The following is a 12,085-nucleotide window of genomic DNA, read 5'->3' as shown; positions in this document are numbered from 1 at the left end:
AGTCTCAGCTTCAGGATCTGTCCTTCCAGTGAGCACTCAGGGCTGATTTCCTTCAGAATGGATACGTTTGATCTTCTTGCAGTCCATGGGACTGTCAAGAGTCTCCTCCAGCACCAGAATTCAAAAGCATCAATTCTTCGGCGATCAGCCTTCTTTATGGTCCAGCTCTCACTTCCATACATCACTACTGGTGCTAACTTCCATACATCACTACTGCTGCTAATACATGGTGCTAACTTTGAATCCAGTGCTTATAAATCTCCTCCTCTTAAAAAGTAACAACAGCTTCAGGGGGTCCCAACCTGGATTGGGACTGCAGCCCAAAGAGCGGGAATTAGAGTTAACCTCCCCACTTCATCTTGGTTCTTGTAGGAAATCTCCCACCCCAAGCTGCTACTTGCTAGAAACGCTCCCTCTGGAGGGGTAGTTCTCAGCAGGAGAACAGTATAGGGGGAAAGGGTTAACATCCCCTGCTCTGACGCACACAGTCCCAAACATGCGATTAAGAGATGTGGTTAACTTCCAGGTCTAGCTTGACCCTGAGTAGAAGCCAGACATCTTGAGTGGCTTTTCTTGCATCACCAGACTCTCACGTGTAGGTGAAGAAACAGGCCAAAGATTAAAGGCCGGGGCTCTTTCTCCCACCTTGAGCCATAGGAAGCTCATGTGGTGGGGCATAGTGGTTAATTTTTGGGGAAATGAGTGGCAGGAAAGTACATGTGGTCAGGGCTTTGTGGACTCGGATGTCAAACACAACCTCCCCCCCAAAGATTCGAAATTGCACTGAAAGCTGCGTTTTGTGAAATGTCGATTATGCAACTTGTGTGACTTTTTAGCTTGCACAATTCTTCAAATTTTACTATATGCAGGAGCTTTTTTATTAGGGGTGCAGTGTTTGTTTTGATGAAAGCATTTACAGTGTTTTTATGATGCACAATTTAAAATCAGGAGCTCTTAATTAAGAGGTATATTTCCATTTCCACACAACCTTCGAGAACTCCTGTATCTTGGCACCAGTTCTGGTCCTCCTCTAGGAAGGAAAAAATAGTATTCGCCTGCCACCCCCCACTATTCAGCCAAGACCTCCCACTGCACACTTGTGAACAAGCTCAAAAATTGTAATTCATTGCCTTGGGAGTAAACATTTTTGAAAAAGGTTTGACTTGATTCTCCATAGCTTGAAACCTGCAAGCATGTTCTTTCTCCTAAATGATTGGTTTTATACATCTGCAGACTTTATCCAACTGGAAATCCTCCAGGCTTCTAAGAGTCATTGAACATGCAAGCTTAAGCAAAAGGGCTAGAGGCTCAGTTTACAGTGTTAATCTGACTCTTGAAGCTGATTTTTTTTACCTAGCACCACATTTGACGCTTTTCCTACTCCTTCATAGACCTGCCACATAATTGTGGCTGTGCATAATGTTTTTATTTATTGGATAATGTGTTGGTTTTGAACTAAAAGATAAGGATTCAAAACCCTATTCCGTAACGCACCAACCGACTGACCTGAGACAAGGATTTAGGATTGCAAAAATGGGAATTGCAGCTGAGAGCACAAGGCTGAAAAAGATATGTAAATGATTGTGTTTCTGAGCAAAGGGAAGTTGGTACTAAATGAGCCAATTAGATATTTCTGTGGATCTGCTTTTGCTTCCCTTCTTCCCAACCCCCATTTTTTGTCTTGCAAATTGCCCCCAAGTAGTTTCTTTTGATGCCGTTTCCCCCAGCTTGCTTAACTTGGAAATCTTTCTAGTTCAGAGCTGATGAGAAATATCAATAAGCAAACAGCCCTGATTCTCTCTGGCAGGCTGTCATGTACTAGTTCAGAGCATGCTTGTTAGTTCTGTACATTACGTTCATGTGGGATCTTTTGTTTTTGATCTGCTTGGCAGATCAGAGGATGAGGGGGAGTAGAACTGGATCTGGAGGTTGGGGGCAGGATGATTAAAGAGAGATGAGAGGTGAGGCAACTCTATATTCCGCAGGTCACTGTATGTCGGGTGCTGCTGCTTAATGACTTGAAAGTACTACAGCAAGTTAGAACAGAAATCTATGACACAAAAGCTAATGTCAGCAAGTCATCCTTTTTTCTACAGTGATGAATTATGTAATAGTTGGCCTGTTGGAGTAATCTTCGGCCTTTTGATGGGGGCGTGGAGAGAGCCAGAACATGCATAGCAAACAGTGTCTCCAAAGGACACATGCATGAGGCTAGAATACAATATATGTGTTTAAAACCCATTTAAACAAACCTGCCTGTTTCATATTCTTTAACTTATTAATTTGATGCTGTTCCAGACTTTTAAGTGTCATTTAATAGCTTTTGCTGCCTTTGTTTGCTGTGTTTTCCTGGTGCGTTAAGATTTAATTGTGGCATTTATTGTGAAATTTGCATTATGATGCGTGAACCACTTTAAGAGGACTATATACAGATGCCTGTATAAATACCAAAATAAATAAACAAATGCTCAATTTAATTAATTATTCAAGAGCAAAATAATTTTCACGTTGGGTCAAACAACAGGGCCATTGACTCCCATTCGGTCTCCAATAGTGGCTCGCCGTATGCCATGCTCCACTGCTTTATCTTCACCTGCACTTCACTGTTGAAACCACCACTGGGTTTTAGTTTTGCAAGGGATATTTTATGCTGCCTTGATAGGCAGTTTGTGTGTTCAAGTGTTCCTAATTAAATTCTCTGTAATGCACAAAGTCTTTGTTTCCAGGAGGAGATGCTTCTAGCCCAGGTATTTTAAGGAAAGCCTGTTCTCCCGTATCTGTCTGTGGTAATATTTTGAAATGTTCCTCTGGTTGCTTGGAGAGCAAGCATTTTTGTTTGTCGTGCCCTTCTCATTGAAATCTCTCTCCTAAGAGGCTTGCCTGGCACCTACATGGCTTGCCTCCAAACTTAAGCAAATGCCATATTATTCTCCAAGATATCTTCTCTCTCACACACACATACACACAAGACAGTCCTTTTGGGAAATCTGGGTTTTCCTGCTGCTTCAAAGTTCTGTTTCTTAGCATTCAAAGCCTTCCAGAAAATACAATTGCCAGCCAGGTGTTTAGCCATTTAGTTGCCATATTCTTAGAGCATTATATCTTCTTAGAGCATTATATCTTCCCTGTCTGAATTTTTATTTCAACATTGTTGTATTTGGTCATCGTGTTGCCTTTGGATATTACGGAATTTTTATTTCAACTGAAAAACTCATCATCTGTTTCTTTATAGGAGGTAGACCTTGAAGAACCTTTATGGGATCCAAATGCCTGATGGATGGATGATGTGCCTAAGATAATTAAGGTAAAGAGAAGAATTAATTTAATATTTAAAGCTTTTTGCCAAAAATTCAAGACCTGATTTTGTCGTTTTCAACTGTTTATCCTTGTTTTTATCTTTTTAAGTTATGTATGGTGTAATCACCTTTTTATTATCAACTTTTATCCCTTACGTGTTTTAAGTCTTATGTGTTCAGTGTATCAATGTTTTATCTTATGTCTGTGACCAAAATAAAATTTGATACTGATACTTTTTTTTTTTGCATGTTTCACCCAGATATTTCATCTGATTATTAATTTTTGAGTACAGTTCAATAGCATTTGCTTCTGCAGGTGTAGTGATCTTCCTTATATATTTTTACTGTCCTGTACCTTCTGCTGGCTCCACCTGGATGGGGGCGAACAGGGATGCTAACAGGATTTCTTGGTCCCTGGTACACTATTTGTGGATTGGAGCCCTCTTCAACCCCTCCTCTGCAAACTAAGGAGATGTTAATTTAGGCTTCTAGGCCTTCGTTGGTTTTTAGACACTGAGCACAGAGACTATAGAATTAGTTTAATCGAAAGGCATACAGGCTTTATACTTTTCATAGGCTCTTTTTTAAAAAGCAGGAGTTTGACCCTTTTATACTTGCTAAGATGGCTATCCTTTGAAGTGATGGAGTTGTTGAAATGAGCTTTCTTCTAGTTGTTTGAGTCACCTTGTTGAGATAACTTGTCCATTAGCTTTCTGTTTGTTCTAGCTGGCAAAATGAATTACATCAATTTGAATAACATGATTTGGACTGTGAAATTTTATAGAGGGAAAGGGTCACATACAGACATCTTCTAACTAACATTTATTACAATTTATTCTGTTCCTGATTGATCATGATGGTATAGCGCCCATCCTGTATGCAAAATAGAGCAAATTATGGTTGTTTGCTTTCCTGCCCATTACTTACGTGCTGTTGACTTGATTTTTAAATCAGCTTTTGAAAAGTTACGTTTGTGTAGTTTTTGTCATAAGATTAGATTTGCTTGTGGGCAGGAAGTAGCTTCCCTGAATTTTTCACTTGGGAGACCCCATTTCAGAAGACCCACTCAATTTATTCTTCCAAGTGGCCTCTCTTAAGGGAGTAAAATGTGAAAGTTTCAGTACATTCTTTTGTTTTTAAATATACATGGACATTTTCTATCCTCTCCATGTGTGTATACACACTCCCTGTCACACATTCACAAATACCTGGTCAGGAACTGAATTCTACCAGTATAGAGGGAGTGCATGTTGGAGAGCGGGAGGGAGGAGGAAAGCACATGGACCAGCTGTTCTCTCCTAGGGTCTCCCAGGGAGCTCCTTCCTGTGAGTTTCCTTACTTTTTTGGCACTCACTTTAGGCTGATTTTCTCCTGCAAGGGTAATTCAGAGCTTCTCCCCCTCCCAGCCCATTTCCTCAGTTTCAGCCCCAGAGAAATCTGTTATGACACCTGCTTTGCTTATTCCTATTTCCTCTGCTGCAACTCAACTTTATCCACCATTTGCTTCTGAGTGTGGCTGGGAGTAGACAAGTTGTGTGTGTGGAAAAGTGGTCAAGTCAAGATTAGTATTAATAATTTCTTGCAGAATTCTGAGTTTGTGGGATGTGAGACACCCTAAATTCCTGGGCCTATTTAAAGTTAGATTTTAATCGAGGTTTGGGCAGTTAAACAGTGCCAAACACTGAACCCCTGGATTAAGTTTATTTTAGCAAGATAGGCCAGCCTGGTAATAGCTATCATCAAGAAAGCTATCCCATCAGGAAAGCCATTAAGAAGGCAAGGCTGCACCAAACAGTATAGTGGGTGGACATCCTCCTCCAGCTGTGTGTTAGTGGGCAGAGACAAAATTTCAATTTGAATGAAGTAAGCTGGAGGGAAATTGTTCCAGTCTGTTAGTGGTGACAGGCAGGAAGGGGGGGGGGGTAGAGCACAAGGCAGGCTGCCGGGGGGGGGGCGCAGTATACAAGGTGGGCTGACTATGACAGGCTGTAGGAGACAGAGAGCATGGCTAATTTCTATTTTGAGCCCAAGATTACTGCCCCTATGGAAGATCTGTTGGGGGTATAATGCTAGGAGCTCCTCTGTTTAGGCTCAGGCTGTATAAATAAACCATATGCAGTGGTGCCTCGCAAGATGAAATTAATCTGTTCCGTGAGGCTCTTCGTATAGCGGTTTTTTCGTCTTGAGAAGCAAGCCCATTGACAGCTTAGCGGATTAGCGCTATTAGCGGTTTAGCGGCTTTTAGCGGCTTATCAGCTTAGCGGATCAGCTGATAAGCGCCTTAGCTGCTTAGAAAAAGGGGGGGAAGGGGGGGAAACCCACAGGAACTCGCAAGACATTTTCGTCTTGCAAAGCAAGCCCATAGGGAAATTCATTTTGCGAAGCGCCTCCAAAACGGAAAACCCTTTCGTCTAGCGGGTTTTCCGTCTTGCGAGGCGTTCGTCTTGCGGGGCACCACTGTATCATAAAGACGCCATAGTCTCCACTGTGCCTCATTGTCGAAAAGGAACCACAGACCCCGGGTAAGCACACCTGAAACCCTGGAATCTCATATCTGTCAGAGATTGGGGTGGCCTGTAACAATACGTTTCACGATACCACAAAATTTCACACCAGCTATCTAGTTGTATATTAAAATCACATATGCATTGAAGTGACCTGACATAGGACTTCTGTTTCAAACAATATCATTGTGGAGTGGGTACAAATGATCAGCCAAATGAAGGTAACACTACCAATGGGTCTTATCCATGCCTCTGAATACCATTTGGGGGATTTTATATAAAAAAACAAACAAACAAACAAATAGGGAGTTGCCTTATGTCTTATTGATGCTAAAGGTCCTGCAGGATAACCAGATTTCTTTTCTCTCCCCAGGAAGATGGGGGAATGCAGGATCCCGTTTTTTTGTGGATTCTGCTGCAGATTTAACATAAGTGCAGGTTAACAATCTTATACTTACCTGCCTGGAATAAAATATGTAATAATTAATGATGAAAACATTAAAAAAACAAAAAAACTCAAGCAAGTAGCCCCTGTTTCACCCATAACTGAGAGAGCTAGGAATAAAATTCTGGCTGAGTTGTGTTTATTCACAGCAGCCCTTTTGAACAATTTGTTCACGCAGAAAGAGTATCTAAAACTCTACATTTTCTGTTGGAAATTTAGTGCTGTAGAGTTCTGCAGTAAATGAAGTAAATATTGACTTGCAGGCACATAGGTTCAGTATAATGTTCTTCTTTGGCTTGTTATAAAGTGTTCTTTGCACCTTTGCCAGATTCAGTTAGCTTTTCCCAAGAGTGCAAGCAGCTATGCCAAATTAAGCAGATTTTGGTCATCATCATTAATTGCCTTTGTCTTCGCTCTTGGGGGACTTCTATTTTAGGAGCTACTAATTTATAGCCGGCCTTCTCAACTTAAAGGGAAGAGAGGAGAACTCAGGAAAAAAAGGTTGACTGCCTGGAAGGCTGGTTGGAGAGCTCTTAAGGAGGAATTTCCCCTCTTAACTATGTTTCTGTGGAGGAATCTTACATACTTCAGAGTTCCATCTTTCTCTCATGCTTGTTTTTGGCACTTGCCTGGGCTTACTTTTAGCCATGAAATCCGTTCAGAAATTCTGTGCTTAGCCAACTGGTTCACGTTGCCTTGACTTGAGTCTCTACGTCTGTGCAGTTGCTTGCATTCTCAGGCCATTTTCTTGAGCATGGAAATGCCTTTTCTGTTAGAACTATACATATATATTATACAAATACCATCTATCTGTATCTATATTTCTGTATCTATGTGCTCCTTTAGGACATTGGGCAGGATAGATATAAATATAATAAATAAAAATAAGTTTGCTAGTGCCTTAAAGAAGGTAGGGTCGGTGCACAGAGGTTTACTGCTTTCAATACTGTTTTCCATTTATATTATTACTGAATAGTGCTATAAAATAAAATACCATTCTGTTCTGATTACAAGGCATTGCAAATTGAGGCATACTGGCATTATCTTCAGTTCCAAAATTCTACAAATTTTAGCTAATTCACACAAAGATTTTTCTCCCATAATGTATCCCTCTTCTGAATCTGTTTTCCACCCATATGATCTTTTCCCTTTTCCACCCCATTCAAATGCCTCATAGGTGACAGATTGTGCTGTTGCTGATGCTACTCTGGTTGCCATGCTGCTAAAAAGTCATGCCAATATCTGGTGCAATATTACCTTGCAAACCCATAATACCAGCAAAATACATTTTATGATGTGCTGGAAACTGGGTATTCCTGGTGTAAAAAACCGAACACCATTTGCCCGTGCTACAGTTTATCTTAGAAGGAGTTCCTCTGGCACATGCTTGGGTGGGAGCAGAATTCTCCCCATTACGAGTTTTCCAGATTGCTGCTTGCTCATAATAGCCATCCCAGACATTTGTGTTCACAATGGGAGCTGCTAAGGCAGGGCTTTTCTAGTTGTGCCATGTGCCTCGTTCTGCTTTGCTCTTAGCTGCCAAGCTTTTATCTTCCCTCTATTGTCAATCAGTTGGCAAGAGTGGCCTCCCCTAAGCAAACTTGGAGGGGGTGGGAGAGATCATCCTACACTTCCAGGCCATCTTGAATGCCTTTCCAGTTCTGTGATCACGGTATAGTCTGAAGGCTTTGTTAATGGGTCAAAGTTGCTATAAGATGGTGAGCAATGCAAACAATGTAAAAAAAGGCACCTTTTCCTAAAGTGGCTTTTAGTTGGGGGAAGACACAACTACAGGGTGGGGACTCTTCCCGTGACATAGTTGAAGTAATCTGGGTTAATGGGGCAGTAATTGTACCAAAGCTCATATTTTGCTTTGGGCAGTCAACAGTTGTGTAGATAATCCTGGTGTATATTCACATTTCTCCATAGAAATCAACTTTTCTCTCAGCTCTCACTTCCTCTTATCTTTTTGCCTCTTTTGGTGCCTAATTCTTACTATTACCAGATGTACTGTATATTCACTTAGCTATTGTCCAGTTTTTTTTTACAAATTTCACTAAGCCAGATACTTTTCCTGATTTGGGGGGAATATTGATGTGCAGAGTAAAATCACACTACTAATAAATCCTGTGAGGCAACTGTTGACTAAAAGTGGCCTAACAGCAAGTCTTGGCTAAAATGAAACTTTTTCCAAGGTTGTACAGTGGTACCTTGGTTGTCGAACGACTTGGCTCCTGAACGCCGCAAACCCAGAAGTAAGTGCAGCCAATCGGAAGCTCCGCTTTGGTTTTCGAATGGTTCCGGGAGCCAAACGGATGCCCGGAACAGATTAAGTTTGAGAAACGAGGCACCACTGTATTAGATTTGACTTTTTTCTGTTCTTTTTTTAGCACTGTGAATATATTTTAGTATGAATGTGTGATGTGGGAGTGCCAGTCTGATGGCCATATCTTCCAGTGATGGAAATGACTGTTATCTGATTATGCAGATCCCCTATAATCATTTCATTGTTGCAATGTTTCCATGTGAATGTTGTCTTCCATTGTAATTGTTATGATGGATGGATTGGCCATCCTTGGGACTTCCATCTGTAGCCTAATGACTAGTTTCCCAGTAAACAGCATATCATTCTTAGATATATGAAAGGGGCCAAAGTTGCTTTTTTATGAGGAGGTTGAGGAGGAAATGGCCCATAGCCCAGTGGTAGAAGATGTACAAGATGTTGCTGATCGCTGAAGAATTGATGTTTTTGAATTATGGTGCTGGAGGAGACTCTTGAGAGTCCCGTGGACTGCAAGAAGATCAAACCTATCTATTCTGAAGGAAATCAGCCCTGAGTGCTCACTGGAAGGACAGATCCTGAAGCTGAGGCTCCAAGACTTTGGCCACCTCATGAGAAGAGAAGACTCTCTGGAGATGACCCTGATGTTGGGAAAGATGGAGGGCACAAGGAGAAGGGACGACAGAGGACGAGATGGTTGGACAGTGTTATAGGAGCTACCAACACGAATTAAACGAAACTCCGGGTGGCAGTGGAAGACAGGAGTGCCTGGCGTGCTCTGGTCCATGGGATCATGAAGAGTTGGAAACGACTAAAGAACAACAAAAGAGGATGTGCACAGTCCCAGGATCAGTCATTTGCATCAAATGTGAAAAAGAGACATAAGTTATCCTTAAAACTCACATCTGTATGTATTAGATGTGCATTTCTCAGAATTGCTGTCCAGTAACCATCAGCAATAATATATGTATTTCTGTTTAAGGAAGCCTGTCTCTCAGTTGTGTTTTATATGTTTGAGGCAACTGTTTATACCATAGTGGAATAATATAGTTTGAAGAATGCGAAGCTGTTCTTCTGCATCAGAGAGAAGGCAAGGTCTTTTGACTGCACTTCGTCTTGTTGACCGTAAAGTACCATATTTTTCACACCATAGGGCGCACCGGACCATAGGGCGCACCCAGTTTTTTTGGGGGGGAATAAAGGGGAAAAAATTATTTCCCCCCCCCCAGGTGCGGGGCTGGGGCGGGGGAAGCTCGAGCTTCCCCCGACCCCAGCCCCCAAACAGGCAGCTCTCCGCAAGCAGCGGGAGCGCTCCCGCTGCTTGCGGAGAGGTCCGCGAAGCCTGGACGCGCTGAGCTCAGCGCGCCCAGGCTTCGGCATGCAGGCACCTCTCCGCAAGCAGCGGGAGCGTTCCCGCTGATTGCGGAGAGGTCCGCGAAGCCTGGACGCACTGAGCTCAGCGCGCCCAGGCTTCGGCATGCAGGCAACTCTCCGCAAGCAGCGGGAGCCCAGCGCTGGGCTCCCGCTGCTTGCGGAGAGGTCCGCGAAGCCTGGAGAGCTGAGGGGTTGGTGCGCACCGACCCCTCTCACTCTCCAGGCTTCAGCGAAAGCCTGCATTCGCACCATAGGACGCACACACATTTCCCCTTCATTTTTGGAGGGGAAAAAGTGCGTCCTATGGTGCGAAAAATACGGTATATATACATGGGTTTGGGGTTCTAATTTGAAGCACCAGTTTTCAGCTCTCCTGTGTATTGAAAAGCACAGCTAGCTGTGGTTTGATAACAAAAAGCACAAACTTTTCCAGTAAAGACACATTCTCCTGTAACTGTTGAAGTTGTGGGTTTCAAAGAGCATAATCTGGGATAAGAAGAGTTAAGCCTGTTGGTAATAGCTCCTTCTCAAACTGGGTCATTTGGTGTTCCCCTCTCCCTCTTCCTTGTACACTTGCTGTGGCATAAAAGGCCCTTTCATGAGTTTTATTGACTCTCTCGTGACTGCCAGACTGCCACAGGCACATTGTGAAGAATAAAGGCCCTCTCCTGATACACATCCCCTGGGCCTGTTCATGCTTGCCTGACCTCCACTCCCAGTCTGGAATGGAGCGAGTGCAAAAGTACAAAACTATGCTAGATTTATACCCACTTTTAAGCCATTAGAAATGGTCTGTTGCAGGCTGAACTGTGTGGGCAAGAAGTTACCAAGGTTGACTCTCATGGGCCGCATCCTTAGGCAGAATGCCTGTGTACCATGGATTGGTTCAAGGTTAAGCACAGTGGCACAGACAATCTGATTCCCAAGAACATCCTAGATGTCTCCGTTATTTCTAGTCTAACACTGCACTGCCCTCCTTGGGTCAATGGCAGTAGCCACTGGTTTGATTCCAGCTGAACAGAGAATCAACTACGCAGGACTAAGCCAAGAATTTTGTCCCAGAGTATATGGTCTGAAGGCACACAAGACCACCACTTTGCCAAAGCTATGGAGCCCAAAAGCTACCACTTTCAGCTGGTGTGTGTGTGTGTACGTACGTACACACACACACACACACACACACACACACATATAATGTGTGTGTGTGTGTGTGTGTGTGTGTACACACACACACACACACTCACACACACATACACACACACACACACACACACATGCATGCATCCATGCATGCTGCATTGGGTTCCATGATGTAAGAAAGGCTGGCTGGATATAAACCTAATAATCTACTACTATATCTTTCTCTGAGAATCTTCAAATTTCTAAATACATTTTTAATAACAAACAAACAAACAAACAAATGTAAATAAATAAATATAGTAATACTGGGTTTTAACTTTTTAAGGTTTCACTTAGGAAATGTACATGTGTGGTTGTCTGACTTGCATTTCAGGGCAGGGAGATGTAAACGATTTCCTTTTCTTCCTGCAGTGCTTTACAGAGGAAGGCCTTTATCCACAATGCTCTCTGCTGGGCATTTCTCCATCAGTTGCTTAGCAAAATGTTAATGTTATTTAAAAGCTTCACATTTTTCAACGCGTTCAGTAAATGTTTCCCTCCTATTTGATTTATTTGGCTGATTTTCAGCTGTGCATTTTATATGGTTCATTGGTGTGTTGTCCTCTTGTACTGTTATCTGACAACTGATATTGGAAGCTGTATTTGATGTTCTGTTATAATTTATTTTTTCAAGTAAATGTTTCCGTCTGCCTCTGTAATTCTGGTTTCCTTTCAGCTGCTCTCTACTGGAGGTCTCAGATTGATAAATTCTTCAGCATGCTCTGGAAACTGATGGAAGATTTAACAGATGTAGCTCTCTGCTTTAGTGGAAAGGTGATAAGGAAGGTCCTTTCTTGACAAACATAAGTTTAGTTTTACTTTTAGCTGGGGGAGTTGACGGTCTTCTCAGCCTGTATTTTACAGGGTGCATCAACTGACCACTGAAACCTGGTAGTCTGGTAGGCTGAATTGGAATTGGAAGGAAAATCCTCCTCCAGTTTTAGGCTAGTTACCTTCCCCCATCTCAATAAACATGGCTGGGGAAATGTTTCAAATTCCTACACGC

The 12,085-nt window shown here is 42.5% G+C and overlaps 2 protein-coding genes across 4 annotated transcripts in view; one reads left to right on the top strand and one right to left on the bottom strand.

Annotated features, from left to right (window-relative positions):
- Nucleotides 1–12,085, bottom strand: part of LZTS3 (leucine zipper tumor suppressor family member 3) — a 327,722-nt gene that overhangs the window by 19,845 nt on the left and 295,792 nt on the right. The window lies entirely within an intron of this gene.
- The window catches only part of PTPRA (protein tyrosine phosphatase receptor type A), a 139,718-nt gene that overhangs the window by 58,537 nt on the left and 69,096 nt on the right, over nt 1–12,085 (top strand). For all 3 annotated transcript variants that reach the window (XM_081924929.1, XM_081924931.1, XM_081924930.1), the window contains exon 2: nt 3,233–3,304. In XM_081924929.1, coding sequence (XP_081781055.1) covers nt 3,278–3,304 — 27 coding nt within the window. In that variant the 5' untranslated portion in view covers nt 3,233–3,277. The remainder of the gene's footprint in view (nt 1–3,232; nt 3,305–12,085) is intronic.

The sequence above is a fragment of the Podarcis melisellensis genome (genome assembly GCF_964234715.1).
Source record: "Podarcis melisellensis genome assembly, chromosome: 9".
NCBI lineage: Eukaryota > Metazoa > Chordata > Lepidosauria > Squamata > Lacertidae > Podarcis > Podarcis melisellensis.
This window is presented reverse-complemented; position numbering and strand designations above follow the sequence as displayed.